General features: G+C 40.1%; 1 protein-coding gene across 7 annotated transcripts in view; it reads right to left on the bottom strand.

The window, feature by feature from the left end:
- The window catches only part of LOC131233940 (uncharacterized), a 38713-nt gene extending 17340 nt beyond the window's left edge, over positions 1–21373 (bottom strand). For 4 of the 7 annotated variants that reach the window (XR_009165419.1, XR_009165421.1, XR_009165420.1 and 1 more), the window contains exons 1-7: positions 20801–21371; positions 15500–15739; positions 15253–15411; positions 4980–5141; positions 4722–4838; positions 4518–4625; positions 2038–2606 (exon numbers count right to left, since the gene is read on the bottom strand). Coding sequence is in view for 1 of the 7 variants with exons in the window: in XM_058230820.1 (XP_058086803.1) it covers positions 2217–2606; positions 4518–4625; positions 4722–4838; positions 4980–5141; positions 15253–15411; positions 15500–15739; positions 20801–21163 (1539 nt within the window). In the remaining 6 variants the exon portion in view is untranslated. Of the gene's footprint in view, positions 1–1794; positions 2607–4517; positions 4626–4721; positions 4839–4979; positions 5142–15252; positions 15412–15499; positions 15740–20800 lie in introns of those variants that run through there. The other 3 variants (XM_058230820.1, XR_009165423.1, XR_009165424.1) reach the window with 3 other exon arrangements.
- Positions 21374–27276: the final 5903 nt, after the last annotated feature.

Here is a 27276-nt window from a genome sequence, read left to right as displayed (position 1 = left end):
CATGAACATAAATTATTAAAGGATCCTTGTATGTTTTTAAGAGAAATTTCTTGAAAGAGAAAAAAATAAAGGAAGATAAAAATTCTTTAACACTATCATGACGTGGTGTTACTTTGGTGAATGTTGATGGCAAAAGGATGACTGATGAGTTTTTATTTTATTTTTTTTTCCTGATTTATTTATAGTTTTCATTTTTTTAGAAAATTATAAAAAAATCTTATGATTTATGATACAATTTGCAATTTGATACGATTCAACCCCTATTACAATTTGCAATACGATAACGATTTTGACAACATTGCTTGGTACGAATGTGCAAGAAGGAAATCACAATTTGGTACTTTCCACTTTATGGGGAATAATAATTGCAATTCAATTCACAAGAGCATCCAAACACACCCTTACTAACCATACTTCAAATATACGAATGAACAAAGAAAAAGTAGACACCAAAGTTGGTCAGATGTACCTTAAAATCAAGGTAATCACCATGCTATAAATTTTCCAAAAAGCCACCAACCTCGTGAGGGTCGAGTTTGTCTTAAACTGTTTCTTGCATTTAAGGTGAGCAGCCACCAGCCTCTTGTCTCTTGGTGGAGTGAGCAAAATCTCAACCCAACATTGTGAAACATACAGCTGGACCCACCTCTAAACTAACTACCCACCCTCGTCTTTTCTAGAAACGCTTCCCTATCCTCAAATACTGCTGGAGCCTGGACTCACCTCTAAACCATCTAACACCCTTCTCTTTTCTAGAAACCCTTCCCTATCCTCGAATATAGCTGGACTCACCGCTAACATACAGTTGGACTTGCCTTCAAACTACCTTTTCTTTTCTAGAAACCCTTCCCTATCCTCAAATAATGTGAAGATCTCACCTAAACTATCTAACTACCCTTTACTTTTCTAGAAACCCTTCCCCATCCTAAAATAATGCAAAAGTCACCTCTAAACTATCTAACTACCTTTACTTTTCTAGAAACCCTTCCGTATCCTAAAATAATGCAAAGGCATCACCTCTAGAAACCCTTCCCTATCCTCAAATAATGTGAAGAACTCACCTCTAAACTATCTAACTACCCTTTACTTTTCTAGAAACCCTTCCCTATCCTAAAATAATGCAAAAGTCACCTCTAAACTATCTACCTTTACTTTTCTAGAAACCCTTCCTTATCCTAAAATAATGCAAAGGCATCACCTCTAAACTATCTAACTACCCTTTTCTTTTCTAGATACCCCTCACATATCCTCAAATAATGCAAAGTTGTAGCCATCTCAAATGTGTGAAAAAACTTGCCACTGGCTGCTTGTGTCACAGATAGTAGAGATGTAAATACACACGTGCATATGTACCAAGGGACGTGTTAATATCCAAGCACATCCAGGAGCACATGACACGTATGTCTGGGTAACATAGCGGTACTACAGATGCAGTTAACATTACCATAACTTACCCTACATGTTATGCAACTGATTAGAGTCGTGCACCGCATAGATAGATACATGCATAATACATGTGTGGTACAACATGCATTACAACCACATTGATACAAACATACATGACTGCATGTGCCCGAACATAGACAAAAATGCTACCGCATAGATTTTTTAGCTACAGCAAAAGAAGTTGCATAAGGTTATTTCCTGTATGCAAACAGATACCGAGAGAGAGGTCCTCAAATACACGCACGGCTCAGGCATAAAGGGGAGCGGAGACTTGTATAAGTATGCATGCAAAAAAAAAAAATGCACCCACATACGTTTATATGTATGCCCATACAAAGATGACAAGTGTTTGATACTGCAAAATGATTCATTTCATCATTGCTCATCACAATTTAACTGGGAGAGGATTCTTCATGAATCTTGGGTCAGCAAAAAAGAAAAGTCAAAATCTACAGATGAACTTTACAAAGACTTAACCAACTGGCAAGAGATCAAGAAATGACCCATATAAGCCACACTAAGAGAATGCAGAATAACACTAATCAAATAAACAACATAAATAAGGACATTAACTAAGGAAGAAATACTTACAAGGTTAACAATGGATTCGATGCCCTGAATCAGCCAAACTTTTGGGAAAACGGAACGAGTATCCAAACATGGAAGGACTTGATTTCACACTTGATGATGCAATTCAATCCCAATCATTGCCTTTCAATAGCAATTATCTCAACGGAAAGGCAGTCCTCTCCATGCTTATCCTAAGCTCTTCAAAAACGATTTTCGACACCAAATCTTGAAGCTGAAAAGCCATTCTGGGAACGCTTCGTCGAACCATGTGAACCTGGAGTTCCTGGGGGAATATTGTGCTTCCTCCTAAAAGGAGATCGAGAACTAGAAGAATGGTCGCCTGCTGCTAAAGAAATCCGACCATTCAATTTAGTTTGCCTACCAGGTGAGTCTCTTGGATCATCGGTAGCCCAACCACCCCTCCACCTGGATTTCCCAGTGGTCATGTTTTTTCTTCCTTCACACAACATCATTTTCTTTTTATAGGCTTTACCATGATCATGAGGTACTGATCTAAATTCCAAGATGTCTCTACCTTCCTTCGAAAATCTCTGAGCCGGGGTCGAAGGTTCACCCATCCATTGAGCAGACTGCACAAGCTTACTATATCAAAACTCAACCAAACAAAAGAGAGACCAAAATGAGAGGAAAAAAAAAAGACATATGGACAACTCTGTAAGAGAAAGGATCCACTACTATACTGGCACTAATCTCAGTAAATGCGGAACACATGTATAACATCCAGAACATTCATCTGTTAGGCCCTACTGTGGATGGCCATACCCCACAAAATGAAACCAACCAAAAACTGAACTAGTCAAATGACCCTTGTACCATACGCATGGTACAGATGTACCAGATCCAATGTTCATGGTCATACACTAAACAACACCATATGGATCACTCTAGTCATTAATTAGAGGACTCATGCCAATTGGATGTCCACATTGGTTCAACTTTTCTAACTGTCCATTGGTAAAGCATCGAACTTCCTCCAATCAATGGCTAGGACCTTCCAACCAGTGTGTTTTCTAGGTCATGGCCATTCATGGTAAGACCATAGTTAGCAAAATATGGTACGGGAAATATGACAAAGAAGAAAAAATAAGAAAAAATAAATAAATAAATAAAGGTACAGGAAATGTTCGTGTTTTATTCAGTCTTGATCATTAAAAATATGGTCAAAATTTGTTAAAAAAGGGAAATGGCAAAATTTTGGAGAATGAAAAGTTCAGGTTTAATATGGTTTGCACTCAAAAAATGGAGTGAAAAAAAGGCTATATATGTGCCATATATATTATATACAAATAAGGTTAAAATAGAAAACTTTAATTAACATAATCAGAATTTATGTATGGATGAACAATAATGCATATAGATAATCAAATGGCATTCTTTGCCTAGGGGGTGTTTGGCTTTTCGAATTCCTTGTAAATACAAGGAAATGTATCATTATTAGATTCTACATGTTCTGGGAAAGATTTGGAGATTGCGGAGGATTTCTGCCTCGAAAATCGATCCGGAAAGGACTGACTTAGATTTGTGGGCCCGACCGTGATGTAATTGTCTTATCCACGCCATCCATCTGTTTTACGAGAACATTTTAGGGCATGAGCCGAAAAATGAGGCAGATATGAATCTCAACCACACCACATGAAACAGTGATCCAAATGATGTCCACTGTTAAAACGTTTTTCCTTCTTAAGGCCCACATTGGTGTTTGTTTATCATCTTACCTGTTCATAGGGTCATAGAGACATGGATAAAGGAAAACACATATCAACTTGATCCAAAACTTCTGGGGCCCCAAAGACGTTTCAACAGTAAGCATTCAAATCCCACTGTTTCCTCCAGTGTGGTCCATTTGAGCTTCGGATCTGCCTCATTTTTCAGATCATACCCTAAAATGAGTCTGTAGAAGGGATGGATGACATGGATTAGTCACATACATCACAGTGAGCCCCATGGTTTTTTGTTTTCCTCTTCGGGTTTAGTGACGGAAAAGGTGTTGTCAGCGTCACAGTGGGAACACTGCCTGTAATTACAAAAGTAAATAATCATTACCTATTTTCAAGTATTTACACAACCATTTGAGAAATCAAACACACCCCTAACTTAAATCCTCCCATTTCGAGTAATCCGCATATAAAGCAGTGCGTGTTCACTAAAAACTTTCACCTACTCAGTTTTACCAATAAAACAGTCTTATTGAAAAAAAAAAATGTGTTTAATTCGGTTTGCTCAAACAAAGTGATTTCTTTTTTCCTTTCTTCCGAAATATACGGAGTTTTAAATGTCTGATCAATTGCGGCATTTTTTTATTTTTTTTTAAATATGGAGTTTAAAATGGAATTTTGCTAACTAGGGGTAAGACCCAGCAGATGAACAATCAAGATGTTGTACATGCTGGTCATGTTGGACAGGGAAAGAGTGCTAGGTAAGTTAGAAGCAAGTGATACTGGATTGACAAAGTCATGCTCAGTATTCCTTTGTATATGGACCTTAGAAGACTTTGTGCAACCTCGTGCAAAATGCCCTTCTTCTCCACATTTGTAGCATAAAGTAGGTGAAACTGCAGCACTTTTCTCCCCACGCGGCTTCGCACACCCCTACATTATGGACTTCATAAGCTTCCGGAACTCAAATTGCTAGGCATATGCCACATAAAAGGCGTGCAAAAATCCCTTGTGGCAGATGTAACTTACTAAACCAGTATGGCCTGACTGGCCACAGTTGAAACAAGAAACCTCTCTTGGACCAGTATCTACAATATCCACACAACAGAGATGGCCAAAATTCTTGCATATGTAACACTGAATCGCCTGCCCATGCAGATAAAAAAGATGAAGTTAAGAAAAAGATTGGTTCCATTTCTCTACTGACCTTACAGACTTGTTAGATGTCATGCATAAAGAGGAACTGCATACAGAGATTTAAATAGGAGATATCCAAAGACCATGTACCTTCAGATCATCAGGAGCATAATCATTTCTACATGATGACATATCATGCCCTGGATCTCCACACCTTAGACAGATTTTATAATTCTGAGAACTACCTTGATGTTTCTCAGGGCAATCTTTTGCAACGTGGCCTCTTCTCTTGCAGATGAAACAATCTTGCCCCTAAAAGAAATCAAAAAGGTAAAACAACAAGCATCCAGCAATCAAGTACATGAGAGCAACACCGGAAACAAAGTGCATGAGCAAATTCAAGGCAAAATTAAACCATCAAGCAGGCATCAGCACAAACAAATTACTTCTCAATATATGGTGTGTGAACAATCCAGCAGAGCATCAGCACAGATATATCATGAGAGGGAGAGAGAGATCCAAACCATCGCCTGATCCACTCATCAAGTGGGCCATGCCAGTGCAAAAAATGAATAGCTGCTGATATAATCCAATGCCCACATGTGGCCCACCTGATGAGTGTATCTAGCTGATTCTTGCACCAGCTCATCATCATGTCGGTCCAACTTTATTTGACAGGTTGGATGTGATTGGATGTGATGTAGGACAACTAACCACTTGCTCTAAAAACTTGAACTGATAGAGCATGGCGAATCAATCCCTTTATCTCATAACCCAGGCCCCACATCCCATGGGTTAGGACCTCAGCCGAACCCCCCTTGTGAGCCCCAAATCACATGAGTTCCGCCTCACATGAGCCACCCACTCCGAGTGTGCCCCTGCATCCCACAGGCCACCCCACTCGAGTTCGGTGTGAAAATGCCCCTGCATTAATCACCTCCGGTGAGGAGTCTTGAACACGAGACCTCCCGTTCTGATATCACTTTGATGTAAGACAACTAACCACTTGCTCTAAAAGCTCAAACTGATAGATTATGGCGAATCAATCCCTTTATCTCATAGCCCGGGTCCCACATCCCATAGTTTGGGACCGAAACCCCCAACTCGTGGACCCCACATCACATGGGTTCCACCTCACACGGACCGGCTACCCCGCGTGTGCCCCTACATCCCACAGGCCACCCCACTTGAGCCCGGTGTGAAAATGCCCTTGCATTAGGGTGTCTCACATACAACAAGTTGGAATTAATCTGCCGGTTGAGTGGAAACTTAAGTTGTCCAACTAGTTGGACATGATCATATAAACACAGACAGGGAAATGCCCACGCGACACCGGGACCAGTACTATTAGTGGTGGTACTAGGCTATTGTAGGGCCCACATGAAGTGTGCATCAAATCCACCCTGCCCATTGGGGTCGCCCTTTCATGTTATGCCATCGGCCCAAAAATCAGCCCGAATAGAAACTCAGGTGGGCCACACTATGGGTCAGTTGGGAGGTAGGCCACACCACGTGAATTTAGAGGTTTTTAGGCATGATTTAATTTTAATTCCTATGTTGCGGGCTACCTTTATCTTGGATAAACCAATTTTCGGTTCAATAATGAATACGAGGGTGCTGACATGATAGACAGAGCAGATCAGACACATTTGTGGGCCCGACAATAGCCTAGTACCATCACAAGTTATGGTGGAACCAATATATGTGAGTGTGAACATGAGGGGGTCAGACACACACACCCTCATGTGTGTCTACTAGTACCAGGTTTTTAGGCATGATTTAACATTAATTCCTATGGTGTGGACCCTCTTGGATTGACCAAATTTTTTGCTTAATTTTGAACATGTGCTAACCCGATGGATGGAGTAAATCTGATACACACACCTGTGGGCCGCCTAAGTCTCAGATCAACCTATTTTTTGGCTCAATATTAAACATGTGGGTGCTAACATGATGGATAGAGCAGATCAGATGCACACAACTTCGGGCCTGACAATAGCCTGGTACTTGGTACCAGTACCAAGTGAGTGTGAACACGAGGGATTCAGATATATACACTCGTGGGCTCCACAATAGCTTGGCACCACCACAAGTTGCAGGGGAACCGGTATCATGTGAGCGCGCATGCACATGTACAAGCACACCCACAACCACCGCACACACACACACATACCCCACAACCTTGAGAGAAGGTATGGTTGTTATCGCAATAAATCTGTTACCATTTACTCTAAGATGGTGTTACCAAGACACTTCTACTTTCTACGATTTTGTTGTGCCAACACTTGGACACTTTTGGACATGACCTTCAAAATTTGTAGGGACAAAGTGTCCTAGTGATGTCATCGAAAAGCACGGCGAGTTGGACTCTTTAACTAAGGTGTCCAAACATTTTGTTGCATAGATTTTGTTTCACCTTCCTTGATTTTTTGGGTATGTAATTTTATTTTTTTTTGTCAAGCCAAAGATATCTCACTCATAATCCTTGAGCTTGCCTTCACTCACTTTTTCTTGAAGAAACTACTTGTAAGGACTTCCTCTTTCCCTCTCTCTCTCTCTCTAGATTCCAAATCATTTTCCATTATATGTACCACAACCAATATAAGAAAAAAAGTGGCTGCTTTGTTGTTCTTTTTGTATTTTAGTTCCCTTTTTTTAGTTCTAATATTTTAACAGAATGTGTGATGTTCATAAGAACTATTTCCTGAGATGATTATCCATGATTTTTGATTTTGATCAAATTATTTGTTCGTTTGAACCAACGTTTGAAATATCGGTATCATGTTTACATATCGCATCCTTGAAATAAAGATACAGACCGGCTATCGCACGGGATATATCATTTGTATCAGGTAATTTATCACACTTTTTGGAAAACATGGGGAAACATTGGGAAAACGGTTGAATTTTTCAATGAAACTTCAGGGATTGTTAACAAAGACTTTAATACACACTTTTAAATCATAACATCTCAAAAAAGAAGTGCACATAATAGGTTTCCTTTATATAGGCTCCTAAGCTATTGTTGAGACTCAAATACTACATATTATCCTCCATTTATTATTTGGCTTTATGAACATGATAATGCTTAATGCTCTATTTTAATCATGTTTGTGTTGCAAGGTGAATTTAAGGGCTTTGATTGAAAAAGATGCTAAAAGCATGAATTTAACACTCAAGAATCACTAAAGCCAAGGATGGATCTTATGAGACCAAGAATGAAGAATTCACATGCCAAAGATCCAAGAAAACTAAGTGAGGAATGAAGAGCATTGAAGACTTAAAGTAAAGAAAAGGAACCCTAAAAATCAACATCCTTCGACTAGTCCAAGGCCATCTTCGACCAATCGAGGGATCTTGCTCGACTAGTCGAAGATTCCTCGACTCGAACTCCAGCGACAAAATTCTCTAAAATCTCGTCATCCTCAACCAGTCTAAGGAAACCCTCGACCAGTTGAAGGTGACCCTTGACCAGTCGAAGGTTGTCCTCGACCAGTCTAAGATTACACGGACAGCACATGGACTACGTAAATTTGAGGCGGTTTTCGAATTTTTCCAACTCAATGCGAAAGTTAGAGTTACAAAACTATAAATAGGAGTCCCTAGGATGTTCCTAAGCATCTTCTAGGGTTTGAGGAGTGGAGTAAAAGCGTGGAGAAGCCGTCGCCAAGAGTTTTTGTTCCTTTTCCTTAGTCATTTTTATGCTTTTCTTAAGAGATTTTAGTTCAATCATGTCTATGGTTGGCTAAACCTCTTAGCTAGGGCTAAGAGGTGAAGCTTGTAGCGTGATTGGGATGTTTGTTTTGTTTTGATTCATATTTTGTTGAACTCTCTTGGATTCTAGTTTGATTATGAATATTTTTAATTTTTAATGGTTTGTTGTGACAAATTACAATAAATCTGCAATAGCTTTGAATATCTTCTTTTTTTTATTTGAGATTGTGAAGTTAGTAAGTCTCATTGTTCACCATCGTCCCTTGGGCATGGTAGGATGATGAAATCCTTCCTAATCTTCATAATTCTCTTATAATTAGTTGTGAGATTAGTAAATTATGTTGTTTGCCTTGTCTCCTGGGCATGGTTAGGTGATGGAATCACTTCCAAATCCTCACAACTCTCATCCGTTGATGATTAGATCCATGAGAAGTTTAGAGATATGACAAATCTCTTCTCACCAATTGGATAAGATAGGACTCTGATTCCAGTTGTATCCTTGAATCAAGCAAGATAGCATCCCGAGAACCTACAAGTGGATCCTTGGACACCCTAGTTACCACTTTTGAATTTGTTAGTTTTAATCACTTTAATCACAATTACTCTCTATACTTCCAGATTTAGGTTTTCATCTTTTTCTAGTTCTAGTTCTATTTACTTTCAGACTACACACAAGATTAGTCCTTGTGGATTCGACCTCAGTCTCACCGAGATTATTACTACATCATGACCCTACACTTGGGGTTGTGAACAACTATGCGTTGTCTGACTGAACCAATGCAACTATATTCAAATTGAATGCATAACATTTAGAGTGTATGTGATGATCATTTCATCAAACACTCACTCCTAAATACTTTAAAATAGTCTCAATTGAGAGATGGTTGAAGGGAAATTTTGAAAAAGAATAATATTTTAATATTTTTTATTATTTTTAATTAAAAAATTATTTTTATTTTTCAAAAATTGACAAGGACTTAACAAATCAGTAGATTAGCCCTCATACATACTTGATTTCATGTTTGGAGTGCAACATTACAAGCAATTTGGGAGAAATTGGGGAAATTTTGAATTTCTCCAATTTTCTCCAAATTGGACCACCTACACTCAAATTTCAAAATTAGAGTGTATGTGATGATATTTCATCAAATACTCTAAATACTTCGAAATTAGTCTCAATTGATAGTTGGTTGAAGGAAAAATTCAAAAAAATTAAAAATTAAAAAAAAAGAGATGGAAAACATAAAGAACCAATGGATATCGAAATCAAAGCTCTAACTCCATGATTTTTCATGCAAACATGAAGAACCAATGGATTTGTAACCATTTGACACTAATTTAATATAATTTCAAAAAAAAAAAAAAAAAAAAAAGATCAGAAATTGGAAATGCTCACCGGATTGAACATGTGGGATATATCGGCAGTACTTGTGCGTTTCATATCGCACAGGTGGGATACAAGATATATTATGGGATATATCGGCCAATATCGTTGATATTTAAAACACTGGTTTGAACTATTGGTAATTTGTTTCTATTGGAACAATATGAATATTTCTTTCTAATTTCCTTCAACTTTAATGTTATTAGTGTTCTATTTAATTTTATTTATTTAATTAAACTATTATTTATTTATGGAAGGAAGTGTACCCATGCCTAGATTTTTTTAAGTTTGCAGCGCCAAATACTTTGGCATTGGGCATCCATACCATGCGTCCAGGTAACACTACTCTAAGAGAGTAAATGGTAATCTTAAACCCCTTTAATACCAAGGAGTCCTCTCTCTCTCTCTCTCTCTCTCTCTCTCTCTCTCTCTCTCTCTCTCTCTCATATATGCAAAGGACATAGCAATCCATGCAACAAAAAATTGTGGGCCTCACCATCATGCGTGTTTGACATCCACTCCATTCATCATTTGAGCTAGCTCATTTTAGGGCATGAGCCAAAAAATCAGGCCGATTTAAAATTATAGTGTGCCACAATATGAGGAAAAGTGAGGGTGGGACGTCCACCATCGAAACCTCATTGGGCCCACCAAAGTTTTGGATCAGGCTGGTATTCAGTTTTTCCTTCATCCCATCCTTGATTGGACACAAACCTAGCCCCACAAAACTTCTTTTCTCCTCTAGACTTCCAATTAACTAGATGATAGTTTTGACCCTCACTCTTCCCTCTCTTAAAATTCCATTGGATTTCCCAAATTTCCTTGCCCTTTAGACAAGATTTGGAAGACTGAAAATTCATATGTTGGAAGGTTGACCAGAGGGGATTTGATAAGAATTATGCTCACTCCAAAAGATAGACAAGAGTGCTTCCACTCTCCAAGGTATTGCCTAGTAAGAGATGTCGCTTTAAAACCAAGGATTGAAGTGAGGAAGAAAACAATTTTATGGAAATTGATACGTAATCCGATATTAATTGAAAACAATGAAGGAGATAGACACAATCCGAGATGGTGAAGCTTCACAAAAGATGATGGTACTACCCCACTATTGATCTAGTTAGGCATTTGGCAAAAAAAAAAAGTCAGATCGAGTCACCTTGAAGAAGCCCTCTGAACTCCTAGAGAAGCCTCTAGGTGAGCCATTGAATGATATATAGAAATAGACTGTCATGATGCCAGACTCAATCCATATTCTCCACTTCGCAATGAAGCCTTTTTATATAACTAATGAAATTCATTGAAAAGACATTCTAGTGGGCCAAAATAGTTTATTGAGAAGGATATGTGCCGGGATACATCCAAGATCTACCAAGTAAAATGCATAAATGTGCATTCAAAGAAGACAAAACCTAAAACACAATAAGCATGCCACAACCATATAACCACCATTGCTATTTTAAGGTCTGAAATTCGAGCGAAGCCAACAACAACAACAACAACAACAACGACAAAAAAGAAAAAAGTCATCCTAAAGAGTCATCTTAGTGGTAATATAAGGCTAAGGCCAATACGGTCCATTGGTTTGCCGAAAAACACATGACAATAAAAATTCAAGTCAATGCATGCCTACGTTTTCCCCCAGGGGGATCAATTTTTCTACTGAAAAAGGGGGAAACACTCCCTAAAAAACGTAAGCGCCATGCCTACGTTTTCCCCCAGGGGGATCAATTTTTCTACTGAAAAAGGGGGTCACACTCCCTGAAAAACGCAAGCGCCAATGCAGGGTTTACTGGCTGAGCTTTTTGGCTAGACCGAGCAAGCAACAACTAAGTTTTAGAAGTAGGCCACATGAACTTAAGAAATTCAGATAGCTATATACCTCCACTTAATAAGATAGTATCATATTTTTAACTGTTGCCCTACATTTTAAGAACCATCTAACATAGACAAGTGCAAGAGATAACAAAAGAAAGAGACAAACTTTTTACTCCAAAAGACAATATTAGGAAATGGTCACAGCATTATATGTCAAGATCTTTTCAGTGGATATAAGATTTTTTTGAAAGATAACTGAAGATTTCATTGAAAAGGTGTTGAGATAGCGCCAAAAAGCAAAACAACAAAAGGGAAACAAAAAACAAAGGGTGAACAAAGAAACCAAACTAACTCATTTGACTTAAGGTCGCACCCCCATTATAACACAATATCCTGCACATGATTGGCAATCCAAACCACGCTACGACAATTGTTACAGAAACATCTCCCATTCCTTTCGCCCCGAATTGCCCATAAACCAACAAGAAGACAATCTCCATAATGCACGAGAATTCTTGCCGAGGGCCGCACAGTGCCAAGCAAAGAGGACGTCGCCAATATCAAAAGGCATGGACCACACTAGGCTGAATCTCGCAAGAAGAGAGGCCCAAACTTGGGCTAGCAAGAGAGCAATGAATGGGGAGATGGTTCATTGTCCCTGCATTGAACATACAAAGAAGGCAGCCATTTGGAATTGTCATGGATCGCTTTTGGAGGTTGTCAATCGTGAGGATTCTCTTTCTTCTTGCTAGCCAAGAAAAAGCCTCGATTTTAGGAGGGACTCCATAATGCCAAACATGAGAAGTGTTCACAGCAGTCTCCCCTTTTTTTCCGAAGCACGAAGAAGAAAGAACTAACCGAGAAGCACTCGGACTTGCCATTGGACTAAACGATACCATCGCTTTCACCAAGAGACAGCCTGCAAGGGTGTAGCCATTCCAACAAGATGGCCAACTTCTCAACCTCCTCATCCGTTAAGAATCGGCGACAAGGCGCAGACCAAACAATCGACTCACCGTGAAGCTCAAAACATCTATTAATCGTGATACTTCGATCCGGCATAAGGCTAGCGATAAGCGAAAAACGGATGAACAGAGGCAAATCGCCCCTCCAAATGTCTTCCCAGAATTAGATCTTCGCCCCATCTCCAAGCAAAAAAGTAACACTGCTAAAGAATTTGGGTTTCATGCTAAAAATTCATTTTCAAACCGAAGAAGCTCTATATAGAGAAGATTCATTGGTCCACCAACCACCAACTGAACAACCATATTTGCTAGCAATAATCTCTCTCCAAAGAGCTCCCTCCTCAATTCTGAAGCGCCATCACCATTTTGCCTAAAAGGGCATCATTCATTAGCTCCAGGGAGCGAATGTTAGCGCCACCTTCCTCGAAAGGTTTGCACACTTCATCACAACTCAAAAGGTGAAACCTATTCTTCTCGGCCGAGTCCCCCCAAAGAAAATCTTGTCAAAGCTTGTCAATGTGAGTAAGAACCACCTTTGGACACTTCAACAGCGACATAAAATAGATGGGAAGATTGGATGGAGCCACTTTAATGGGGGTAATTTGATCACCAAGAAACAAGTACCTCCTCTCCAAACAGCCACCTTCCTCGAAAGGTTTGCACACTTCATCACAACTCAAAAGGTGAAACCTATTCTTCTCGGCCAAGTCCCCCCAAAGAAAATCCCATCAAAGCTTGTCGATGTGAGTAAGAACCACCTTTGGACACTTAAATAGTGAATAAAATAGATGGGAAGATTGGATAGAGCCGCTTTAATGAGGGTAATTCGACCACCAAGAAACAAGTACCTCCCTCTCCAAACGGCCAATCTTTTCTCAAATCTTTCCACCACTTTGTCCCAAAGATGCTTGGCCAGCTTCCCAATACAAAGGGGGAACCCCAAATCGGATGATGGGAAAGATCTGCCTTGCACCCAAAAAGACTAGCTAGATGGATGATTTCTCCATTACCCAAGTGGATTCCAAGCATTTCACATTTAGCCAAGTTGACCTTTTGCCCTGAGATTGCCTCAAAACAATGAATGACCATGCTCAGATTATCAATCTTAGCATCGATCACCTCACAAAAGAGTATAGTGTTGTCAACAAACTAAATATGGGAGATTGGAGGAAGTGACTGACTCACTCGAAAGCCTGTAAACAAACCCACTTCTTTCCCCTTACAAAGCATCCTGCCCAGTGCTTCCACTATAACTACAAAGTAAAAAGGGGACAACGGGTCACCATGTCTGATGCCTCTCGAGCTTTTAAAGTAACCTTTGGGGGATCCATTCACCAAAACTGGGAATCTAGCCAAACCAACGCATTCTATGATCTAACACCTCCATACTGCCTCACACCCGATCCTGCCGAGCATGTAGTCCAAGAAACCCCAATCGACATGATTGTAGACTTTCTCAATATCCAATTTCGAAACCACTCCTTTTTTCCTTTCTGTGTCTAGAATCAATGCATTCATTAACAATGAGGGCACCATTCATAATTTGCCTACCTTCGACAAAAGCCTCTTGATGCATAGAAATGACACTACCATGGACCCGCCAGAATCTAGTAGCCAGAACCTTAACAAGAATCTTGTAGGGACCACCAATAAGACTGATCGATGGAAGTCCTTTAGCCTATCTGCTCTAGAAACCTTAAGGATAATCGCAATGAAGCACCCATATCGGATGAAGGGTAACCTCTAGAGAACCTGCACATAAAGCTCATCATATCTTTCTTGATTGTATTCTAGAAAACTTGGAAGAAAGAGATTGGGAATCCGTCAGGGCCCGAGGCTTTATCCCTTCCCAAAGAGAAAACCGCTTCTTTAACTTCCTCCTCCAAAATGGGCACTCGAGCGAAGACAAATCGTCTTCCAAGAGGTGATTGAAAGGAAGATTGTCCAAGGTAAGATGTTTCCAATCTTCTTTAATAAGAAGGGATTGATAGAACTTAACCACCTCCGTGTGCACCTTCTTCTTATCTTCTACCCTCAAATTATCCACTACAATGGAGGTAATATTGCTGTTCATTGCATGAGTGCTCATGATTTTGTGAAAGAAAGCAGTGTTTTTGTCCCACTCTTTGAGCAGAGTAGCTCGGGACCATTGCCTCCATTTAATCTCTTCTTTTAACCGACTAGCGTAGTCGGAAGCTAACTTGGAGAGTAAGATGCAGCCCCACTAACTCAAATCACAGCATCTTCCCAATGACAGAGGTAACGACAGCATGACTCAGCTCTATATATTATTGGGAATCCATTTCAGAATATTTAGCGAGTTGCATCTTTGTCATTATTATGCATATGTTTCCATGAGTGCCCTAATATAATAATTACACCAAAAAAAAAAAAAAAAAAGCACGTCATTTCCGCATTCCAGGGGTAAAAACTTAACAAAATCCTCAAGAGAACCTGGAAAGGGCGTGCTGAGCCCCACTCTACTGAGTTCTGAGTCAACCAGCAAGATTTTTCTCTTTGCATTCTCAGTAGCGAATCTTACTACCTGTGTGCAATGCTTGGCGCCATGCCCAAACTTCCCACAAACAAAGCATGGTTTTTTCCGCTTCTCCACTGTACAATTAACCACTGTATGGCCTTCCTTGCCACAATTATAGCATGTTCCCCAATGGCTGTCTGGTGGATCGAAATACCTAGGCCCACGCTGAGAAAAGGAGAGAAATGGGAAAAATAAGCAACTTCTCTAAGCATTTCAGTTATGGAAACTGTATTTGTAAAACAATCTTACTTACAAGAAGCTTCCGCAGCACGGCATTGTCTGATATTCCATTTGCCTCCTTGTCCGTGGTCTCAACTGTCTCTAAATGTTCATCTGCCCTCGTGACACTGTCTGAAGTCCCAATTGCTCCCATGTGTGCAGCTTCACCTGTTGCCGAGTGGTCTTCAGCCTTCATGACATTGTCCAGCATCCAAACTTCCGTTTCCACAGATGTCACAGTTTCAGAAGGTTCATCTAACTTTTCAAAATCAACCTGCAGGCGAGAGAAAAGTCAAAAATACCCTTCAATAGAAATTGTAAGCTCAATTAATGATTTTCCTTTTCAAATCCACAAACAATATTGAATTAAAAGGAGATCAAACTAATGATAATTTAATCAGATATTAAAAAAGAAAAGAAAAGTGGTTTTGGAAGTCTATTTAATCACCCTATGCCAGTCGAAAGCAGCATTTTTGCAATTGGAATATTTTCTAGAGCCAATGATACCTGCAAGGAAATACATAACTTTTTATCCTTTTGTTTGCCAAATTAAAAGGTATAATAGGGATTAAAATTGAAGTAAACTATACGAATGCTAACATGCAGCTCGTCATGATGGGCCATAGGCCAAAAACTCAGTGATCGGACAATTTTGACCATAGATTTGGTTTGAGTTCCTCGTTGAATGCGGTGTGTGCTGTTCCACAATTTTATGTTAACCATTCTTTTTGCAGACCACTGATCATATCTACCAGAGAACAATGCCCTTGATTTTAAAATATTGACTGTCCAGGGGCGGCCCATCAGCTCAACAGTCCCGATCACCACACATGTTTCCCGTGTGTACTGTGAGGAGGGAGCTGCAAAGACCTATGACACAAGCTGCACATCCACATTCCTCATTAAAGATTAACCTTAAATATAGCTTGATAAAATGCTCACTGTTGACCACCTCCATAGATGACACATAATCACAATTGTCATATATCATTTGCCTATGGGATGTGGAGCCTTTTTATTATTATTATTACTACTAGATTGATAACTTCAAACTTTAGTGAAAAGGACAAAAAGATAGAAAAAGAGGAGGCCCACAGTTCAGGACCTGAACCAAACATCAGCAATACACACAGGGTTGAAAACAACAGAAATACTTAAAAAAGGACCGCAGCCAAAGGCAGACACAAGCATCACTCTGATATTCTGTCTTCAATTAAAATGGGGTCTTTGCACATCTTTTGCTCCTATCTGATGGTGGGGAAAAGAAAATAGAAACAAAAAAAAAAAAAAAAAAAAAAACAGGGGGGGGCGGTCTTTGCTTCTTCCTACTTTGACCTGATCATCCACGAAGCTATTAGCCTCTCTTCACATGAGCAAAAGAAATTTGTTTGTCCTTGCTAAGCTCAAGAACCAAGAGATGGCATTTTTTGAGTCTCCCTCCATGATTACCGGGACCGAATCAAATGCATAATAATCTCAATTGCTTGAAGCAAGGCCAACGCCTTAGCATAACTGGAATCCTTGATTCCAATGAGGCCGGAGAATATAGCAATAATTGAACCATTCCAATCACTAATAATACACCCAATGTTGTCATGCGTGTAGCGTATAATGTAGCATTTGGCCCTCTATAGCATGTAGCATAAGTTACATAGCGTAGAGCGTAAGCTACACGATACTTAATATTTTTAATTAAAGTAATAGAAAATATGATAAAATTTACAAAATGCATAATTCCCATTGAGTTTTTTCCTGCGAATCTGGATCATCAACCACATATTTCCATGTAAAATCTGTCTCTTTACCTTTAGACATCTCTAAGTGTGGCCTCATTTCTTTATTTATTGAAACATCACAAATTCACAATGTGGACCACAATTTGGATGGTCTGAATTGATCTAAGTGCTCTATCCACCATATGGGCCACAATTTAGATGGTCCAGATTGATCTAATGTAGTGCCACATGTGTTGGGGATGAGTCACCATCATTTCAAAATAAGTGTTGAACTAGCATAGAAGAAAACTATAAATATATATATATGGAAAAGGTTCTATGCGGTCGAGCTCATGGGAACTTCCCATCAGGTCGAGTTGTGTGGGCCCCACCATAATGTATGTCGAACATCAACACCGTGCATTTGATGAGTCCCCTTTAAATTATGAGATATCCCAAAAATCAGTCGTATACAGAACTTAGGTGGGTCATACCATCTAAAATCATGTGAAGACATGCCTAAAACATATAAAGGCACTTGGTGGGGCTCACCTGAAATTTGGATGCGTCTGAAACTTGGTCTGACCCCTCATCCAAGTGGGACACACATAATGGATGGGCTGGATTTGTGAACCACATCTCGTTGGGCCCAACAAATGATTATGAATGTTTTAATGGAGGGAAACCCCTCTCAACTTTTGTATGTGGTGTGGCCCACAAAAGTCACAGATTGACTTGATTTTTAAGCCCTAAGCCCACCATGGAATGGTGCATTTGACTGATGAGGTAGATGTTCGACCCACATTATGGTGGGGCCCACATAGCTCGACCTCATGGGAAGTTCCCATGAGCTCAACCGCATAGAACCACATATATATATATATATATATATATATATATATATATATATATATATATATATATATATATATATATATATATATATATATATATATATAGGAGATTTCATGTACCATACACTACACTGTTCGCTATGCCACATGTAGCGTATGCTACATGCCCTGTAGCTTACGCTATGTAGCATTTTAGCTACGCTATGCTACATAGCATACACTACACGCTATGCTACGAGCGCTACCGAAAACACTGGTGATCACATAAGCAATTATATGATTGGAGTCATCGAACATGCGATTTTGGCCCATGATCAAATATGTCATGACGGCATGTGTTTTATTAGTCGTTGGACACTGGTTGCACAATGTCCTATGTGATGGCTTATGCAATGGCCATGGGACTTTTTTTTTGGGCAATTGTTCACCTTTTTGCCTACCTCCACTTTTTTCCTTCTCTCTCTCTCTCTCTCTCTCTCTCTCTCTCTCAAGTTTCAATAAGTGTCCACAAGAATCAAGAGCTCAAGACTCTTACTCTTAACTCTTCCAAGTATCAACAATCAAGAACAAGATTCGACTTCAAGTTTCAACAATCAAGATTTAAGTGATGGATGATTTATATATTTGTGCTTAAATTTAAATAAAGTCCTTTAGTTTCCTTTTTATTTATGTCGAATAAATGTGGATTGTGTGGTGAATGTTTACTTTATACCTTAACCCAAGTCACATCTCTCAACCCGAGGCTAGGGTTAGCCTTAACCATGGTTTCGAATTTGGAGGCATGACAAAGGTCTAGATTGAAAATTATGGAACACTTTAATTATAAAGAATGTGATTATAAGTTTGTATTAGATATAATAAATAGAAGATAGGGCAGTCAAATGTCATCTCTTTCACATTTCACTTCCAACATCCTTAATCATGTCGCATTCTTTGCTTCTGTGGATCGCAGCGAGGCGAAAGCAATGCATATGCTAGGATTTCTTAACGTTTTGGAGAGAATCGTTCTTGATAAAGATGAACAGGATAGGATATCTAGATTTCGAAACTTATACTTGAAGAGTGCGAGGATTTTCTCAAGGGGCATGGTCATTTGGTATAAAACTATGGAAGTGCCAAGTAAATATAAATGTTTTGGAGTGTTACTCTAACGTAGATTTTTTTTATTTTTTTTATTTTTACAAATTAGTAAACTACAGAGTCTAGCTAACTCTGACTGTCATTTAAGACATAGATGACAGTTGACTGGTGGGGAATGTCCAGAGTGGACCCGAACAAGAAGAATCCAGCATTGAAGTTGGCTATAAAAATTCTCGGCCTTACATGTTTTATAAGTGATTGCAAACGCAACTGGAGTAAGTTTGAGTCGGTAAGATTTTCAATTCACTCTTCAAATGTGGGATTTAGAGTTAATATTAAAACTTAAAAGTATCTAATAATAAACATTAATTCATGTTTAATTGAAACATTATACAAATTCACACTAAGAAAGGGAATCATCTTGAAAATAAAAAGCTAAATGACCTGGTCTTCATCCAATCAACCAAAAGACAGTTCTTGGCTGGCCTATGGCTTGTAAGGAGTTAGCATTGGTTAGGTGCAAGGACCTCTTAAGAGAATGGAGGATAGGAGGGGAGTAAGACAGAGTACGCCCAATGCGGGCACAACTGCTTGGTACACTAAAGCCTCAACTTAAATAGGTGCTTGCAACAATAACCAGGGTCCAGCCTAGGATGGGTGTTATGTGCAGCAATAGAGGAAAAGGAGACCCTATTCGGGACCGATTGGGTGCTACAAGAGTTGGCATCATCGCTCTTTTGACCAGGATGAAGGAGACTCATCCAACGGATTTTTATGGGCATTGGAGTTTGGCAAACTCGGCAATGGAAATTTGGAATTTATTTATCATTCAGATCACTCAAACCTGTGCAGAGCAGAGACTCTCTTGCACAGGAAGTGGTCTGTCCTCAAACAGCCTTTGGTGGTGGGGACAGTATCCCTTTGCGATATCCTTTTAACTTCTCCTTTTGATCTAATAAATCATATTTTATCAATACAAAAAATGTCAAATCAAACTAAACACACATAAGAAGATAAGAGCTTGAAAGGAAAAGAAAGGTTCAAAATGCAAAAGTATGCAAACAAATGCAAAACAAGGTTTTGCAAATAGAATTTTTGCCCAAGCCAATAACGTACTTTCTGGAATGAAATTATTGCACTTTTCCATTTTTCCAAAACTCATGTGGTTAGAGCAGAAGAGAACAGAAGCTAAACAGTTGAGAATACCAGAACCCAAAAGGCCAGTAGAGGAAAAACAAAAAATAAAATAAAAAATTATTTAGAGGTTCTAATACAATGCTGGGGTGGAGCCAGAGGTGCTTTTGTTCAGGTCGGCATCCTGAACAAGAGGAGGACCAGCCTTTCAGTGATCCAGACCATTCACCAGGTGGGACCTATCCTGAATGAGCAACAGAAGTGAAACGACTTCCTTGCATTGAAATTACCTCATTGTCCTCTCTTCATTCTCATTCAATTGCAAGAATGAGATTTTTTTTCCTCTAATTTTACATAATTTAAAATTACCACTGTTAAGATCTAAGGATTCTAGTCCATAGTTCTAAAAAAATGAGATTTTTTTTCTCATTTAAACAAACAAGAATACTAAAGCCTCCAAATCAGTTGATCAACGGAATCCATACAAAACAAAGAACAACTAGTGCCAGAATTTGAAATTTTCTTAAAAAAGAAGATGAAGAATCATATTACCTCAATCTTCTTTTTCTTCTTATTCTTCTTCGATCTCTTCTTCTTCTTCTTCTTCTTCACTTCCTCCAGCAGTGCCTCAGCATCTCCGCTGTCCCCATCCTCGATGAATTCGATTTCGTCAGATGACGAAGATGACAGGACGATAACTGCATCAGACCGGAAGCTCTTTTTCTCGGTTTCACCCAAATCCTCCCCCTTTTGTCTCTTTGATTCGCGTTCCCTCGCTCTCTCGACGATCTCGAGGGTCAGATCCTCGTTCGCCTCTTCATCGTCGCCACTGCTCAGGACAATCACGGATTCCAACGGCTCTCCTTCTTCGCCCTCGCAGTCGATCTTTCCGTCGGTTTTCCCTTTTTTCCCCATTTTCAAATGAGAGAGAGAGAGAGAGAGAGAGAGAGAGAGAGATTTGAAGCTTCTGAACTGACAAGAATTTGCGGGAAACGAAAACCCTAGCGGAGATTACCGTGCATGTACAAGTAAAAGCCCGTATCTTCCCTTCTCATTGAGAGCTGACTACCGTCAGCCCGCTTCGAGCCGGACGCGGATTGCGTACTACCCCCGCCCGTCCCTAGCTCCGAACGGGCAGGTCTGTGGGCGGGCCCACCGTGATGTATCTGTACATCCGAACCGTCTATCCCTTTTCTCAGATTATTTTAAGCATCAAAACAAAAATGAGGCAGATCCAACGACCAAATGGACCACACCACTGATGACTCTTGCATTTAATGCAATGACATTTAATGCCCTGTAAATTTTAATGCAACCAGGCTTATCATTCCGTGTGGTACACTTAAGCTTTGGAAATGCCTCATTTTTGTGTTCATGACTTAAAATAATATGAGAAAAGAAATTGACGCTCGGATGTACAAATTGGCTGGTGTACCACCTGCTGGTGTGTTGACGTCGCCAAATTCTACGGGTCCCCACCATGAGATATGTGTTATATTTAAAATGTCGGTTTCTTTTTGTGGGCTCGTTCTAATGCTTGAAACTAATCAACGGAGATTACAATTTTAAAATTTGCCCCAAATGAATACAATGCCTCTGCCATTTAGTGTCAAGGGAACGTAGCTTGACGTAAAATTATTAACCAATGATCTTAAACATGTTTATTTGGGTCAAGACGATACGAATCTAGTGGTAATTTCTTTCCACTTGGATGAGAAACGAAAGAGTATGTGTTTACAACCCCAAGTGTAGAGTCATGATATAGTAATAACACAGTGTGACTTAAGTCTAATCCACAGGGAATGGGGAACACTACCTAAAACTAATTTAAGTCTAATGATATGTCTAGGTATTTAATCTAGCGAGGTAAAAATAGTTTTAAAATAAATAAATAAATAAAACTAAAGATCTAAGAATCCACTCATAACAATCTTAATATGTAATTCACTTGTTCAATAGATAACTCGATTAGAATCGAAGTCCTAATCTATCCAATTGGAAGATAGAGTATTTAAAACATCATAAACACTTCAAACAAAAATTTGAACATTCATAGCATTGGTTCCATAAAAGACCGTCTTGTTGTTTTGATTGTAGAGAGTTCAAAGCATTTGTCATGCCCGTAGTCAATTATAGATCATAGAATTTCCCCAAATCCGGAAATTGGATTCACAGGAATCTCGATCGCCAAATCCGGTGCTGATAGCCTCCGTAGTACCCCATTCTCGGTTCCCAGCGCTCATACGCCAGATTTCAATTCTGAGATCCTACAAGGAGCATTTTCAACATAAATTTGTCTCGTAAGAAGCATAACCACAAGTATAACCAAATCATAAAAGCAACATCATTACCACATATCCACTAATATAATCATTTGAGTACAATATTGAAAAGGAAATACAAATATCAAAATGAAAGCTCCAGAAGTCAGTTACATGCTCCAAGCTCCATACTGCTGCAATCTAACATCACCTGCACGCATCTATCGTGCATAAACTTATAGAAAGCTTAAAGGGTGGTGTAAGTGTGTGCACAAGGTGAGTGCCAAGAATTCAATACAATGTCATAATCAGACAATATCGGAAATACTGGTAAGATCATGAATCATATGATATCAGAGTAAGCGGAAATACTGACAAATCCATGAGTCAAACAATATCAGAGTACGCAATACAGATCAGCTATGCAAATGAAGAGTCATAAAGATAGTTACATATCAGATGTCGAGGATGTAGTGCAATATACAATTCGTGATGAGTTTATGAATACTGTCAGCCGTATCTAGATCATATAATTGCAGAAATACAGTAGCCCAAAATGTCGTATGCCGCGGATGTAATGCAATATGCGGTGCGAATGGAATGACCATGCTAGAGTGTGAAGTCAGAATGATAGTACATGGTATTGCAAGCTATGAGGTCTATCACAATGGATTCTATCTAAACCAGTCTCATACCTAAATTTGGATAGTCAGACTCAATGTGGTAAACTCCTGATCTCAGGTTAGTTACGCGCCCCAACCGAAATTTTGGCCATTGCGAAGGTATACGTAATAAATAGTTGCGCACCACTAGCCCGAGTGGATAGTGAATGAATGAATGAATGAGTATGCAACTCCTGCTCAATAAGTCCACATATCAATACAGTTCTCCTCTGGGATCATCACCGGGGTTTAGTACACTTCAAATGGCACTGCCCCTCTCCCAGCAGCACAGTCCAAGTGAGAGTAAGAAACCTCACTATCCGTTTGGCTAATAGTCTGTCAATATCTATCCGGCACGTCGATAGCGGACCCTTTTATGAGCTGGTCAGACTCAGCCTAGTTATACCCCCTACCCTCAGGCGGGTAAAGCCACACCCCCTCCCAACCGACCACGATACAGTGGGAGACGCGGCCTCCTGGTATTCGGCACTCGGGCGCTCATGTATCCACTCGGTCTCGACGTTGGGGCGTTCTCTGGTACCAAGAGGGTCTAGGAATTTTCATCGAAGGTCATCTATGACAGCCCGATGCTAGAATAAATTTTCGGTGTCCCGTCTGGTCATCCACGATATGCCTGTGGAAGTTACGGCCCTGATGTCGCTAGGGCACACAATGGAAGATGTGTGAGTCATACAATCCAGTCATGCATCAATCCTACGCATACCGTACGCTCATCTGAGATAACCTCCGCCTATCAGGGAGCCTCGTAACAATCTGCTCAATGACATATGCAATGGTCAACCACATCTCATAACAAACATGCAGATGATGCGTATGGGCATGTATCATGATGCTATGCAGTCGCATCTCATAATCGGTATCAATAACCAACATCAACAATCGACCTCGACAATGTGGACATTTAACTAACATTGCCCACATGGCATGACCCTCATAGAGCCTAATATACAGTAGACCCATGGCCCCACACAAGGGCTAAATATACAACACCATGGGCCTCACTCAAGAACTTAACACATCACGATGAGCCTTTCACATGGGCCTAACATACATCATAATGGGCTACATCGCCTGGCCCTCAAATGCATCACAATGGGCCTCATCACATAGGCCTCATATACATCACATTGGGCCTTAAACACGAACTGAATACACATCACAATGAAATTCGGGGGTCGAGCATAACTCGGCTCCCGAGTTCCAAAACATCACTTATGCAACATAATTAATGAGAGATGTATGTTGACTGTATTAGTGCATAAACATGGGATAGATTAAGCCAAAACACAGATATGATTCAAGGATAAGTGAATAAAGCAAGCGGAAGACTTATAGTAAAATATGTGTACAAGTGTAAGTCCCCTGAATTACATATACAACCGAGATCGTGTAAAAGTGTTATTTATCAAAATTATAAGTACAAGTTACATCATTTCGATTCCCAAAATAGTAATCCCATAGATCCGCGCAACAGACCGAGGCTCGCAAGAACCCACAAAACTGCATATAGGAGAAGGCGGCCTCGTCGTCATCCAGCTCCGCTCTGCCTCGACGTCGCATCCACATCTGCAACATCGGGGCCTAAGACAGTCTGGTGGGTGTGCAACACCGCCCAAACGTGGGAGTGAGTGATCAACTCGGTGGAACAATAAGGCACTATTGGTTAATATGTTATCAGTTCAATCAAACAGTAATGATAAAGCAGGACAATTAAAGAAATCCTAAGTACTCTTATTAATGCAAGTATGAATGCGGTATGATGCGTGCCCTCACGCGTACACCCTCAGCGTCTTCCTCTTACGTTACGCATGACATCGCCTCAAAGTGCGCCACATCTACAAAGCACATGCAAATGCGGTGTATGGATATGATTACCAAGTTGTTATTAGTCCAATTCATACAGCAGGATTGGGAAGCTAAGATACCTTCCTCATATCACCATCCAAACAGTGATCCATACTAGGGTCGTCAATCCTAGATATCTCATACGATCATATAGTTGAGGTCGTAGCAAAGGGCTCGTCACCAATCAATGCACGCCTTTCATGCCCTTACTACCACAGATCGGCTCGTCACCTCCTTGCGGTATCCGGTATGCTCGAGGTCACTACAAAGGGCTCGTCACCAATCAATGTAGGCCGACAACACGAATATAGTGTCCCATACCACCATAATCGGCTCACGAGTTAAGTTGCTCACTGGTCACTACGGGAGGCTCGTCACCCCAGCGTAGGCCGACGGCTCGACCACGGTGTCCCATACCACCATGTCCGGCTCATGAGTCTTAACGGATCAAGGTACCATGGTTATTAGGATTTCACTGGTAAGTTCGGTACCCTAGATTCAAGCAGTTGCGTCCATACATGGTTAACATACACTGGACAATCGGGTTAGTTGACGAACTCGACTAGCACGAGCGCACGTTGAGTTGAACGACATAGAGTGCGCAAACACTCCGCGTGGCCAAACCACGCCGCCAACTCTAATACGACTCGGGTTCGTCTAATGCGTCTCACGTGGCGAAAGCAATCTCAACCACGACCAAAGGGTCAATTACCGATTTCTTGGACTAAGGCATAGTCCCAAACATCCTACACTACGACAGATATTCATATGGAATGTAAAACAGAAATGGAACAACCACTCAAATCATGGTGCATACACATCTGAAGAATATCAACTTAACATAAATGTAAGCATAGGAATGCTTGAATTTAAATAACTTGGAATGTAACTGCAGAAAGAAATCATGCGCATCCATAGGAGTATTGAGAATCACTTCTCAACGCCCACATTTAGTGTAATCAGTTACACTCAGATCATCCATGCATTTCTACAAACACTGAGCATACAGGGTACAACATACCTGACGCATGTTGAAATACCTGCACTTAGACAATTCAGTTTATCAAGGAGTTGTCATACATGCAGCTAGCATACATACATGACCAATAATCATGGCAAGCACAAGTGCGTATTTTATACGTATACGGTACTTTATAAATACACTTAGAATACACAAATCTCAATATAGCACATGCATATCGGAAAGCAATGCAAACATAACATTTGACATGTGAAATCTCATCCATAACAAGAATAAATCACTAACTGGGATTGAAAGCCTGAAAACCATAACCTATACACTTAAAGTCCGCACCTTAAGCGAAGAAAGAACTGCCGAACTGATTTAGACGTTGTCTTCGTCAACAGCGCAAGAATACCCTAAAATAAGGATAGAAATGAGATACAACCACACCAAGTCTAATCTAAGCTCTAACACAGGTTAGGGTTAGGTTAACTTACCCCAAAAGATCTCAGAATCGTCAGAGGAACGATTCAAAGTGAAGGTTCAAAGGTGAAGAAGAACAAGGAAGAATCAAGATGATTCACCAATCAATCTCTCTCACTAACTCTCTCTTTTCCACTCTCTTTCCAAGCTAGGGTTAGAGAAAATCGTGTGGAAATGAGAGCTAGGGTTTAAGGACTATATATAGGCCTTAAAATGATGGAAATAACCCGAGGGTCAAGGTATACTTAGGTTATAACCAAAGTACGCCTTTCTCGATCAACGAAGCACTTCTGGTGGGCCTATAACCACGAAAGGTCGGACTTAAGCTCACCGACCATGGATCTAGGTCAAGCCGAGTTTTCATACCGACCGGCTCTCAGATCGGCCGTGGCGGACCACACTCAATTCAACGGTCACGGAAACTCGATCAGTCCACAAGCACTAGGATATGCATGGGCCAACCATCCGATCGGAGGGTGAAATTGGGTCAAGAATCCAACGGTCGAATGCTTAAAATCGTCGCGCACACGACTCAATTTCATAAAAGCTTATTAAATTCCAATCGTTCTCACACTCTTCACTCAGAACTCAACCAAATCGACCTAGAATCAGATCGACGTGATTTTTGAGGTGAAGACCAAGCCCAACTCGGACTGACTAAGATCATCGCCATCGGACTTTCGACGCGCGGTCAATCCGATCCAGATCTTCCAAAAATCCCCCAAACAGCTGGATTTAGCGATGGATCCCGGATTCAGAGTAACGTGGCGCTCACTAATCCACGTTTAGAGC

The sequence above is a fragment of the Magnolia sinica genome, chromosome 18, assembly GCF_029962835.1.
Source record: "Magnolia sinica isolate HGM2019 chromosome 18, MsV1, whole genome shotgun sequence".
In the NCBI taxonomy this organism is placed as follows: Eukaryota; Viridiplantae; Streptophyta; class Magnoliopsida; order Magnoliales; family Magnoliaceae; genus Magnolia; species Magnolia sinica.
This window is presented reverse-complemented; position numbering and strand designations above follow the sequence as displayed.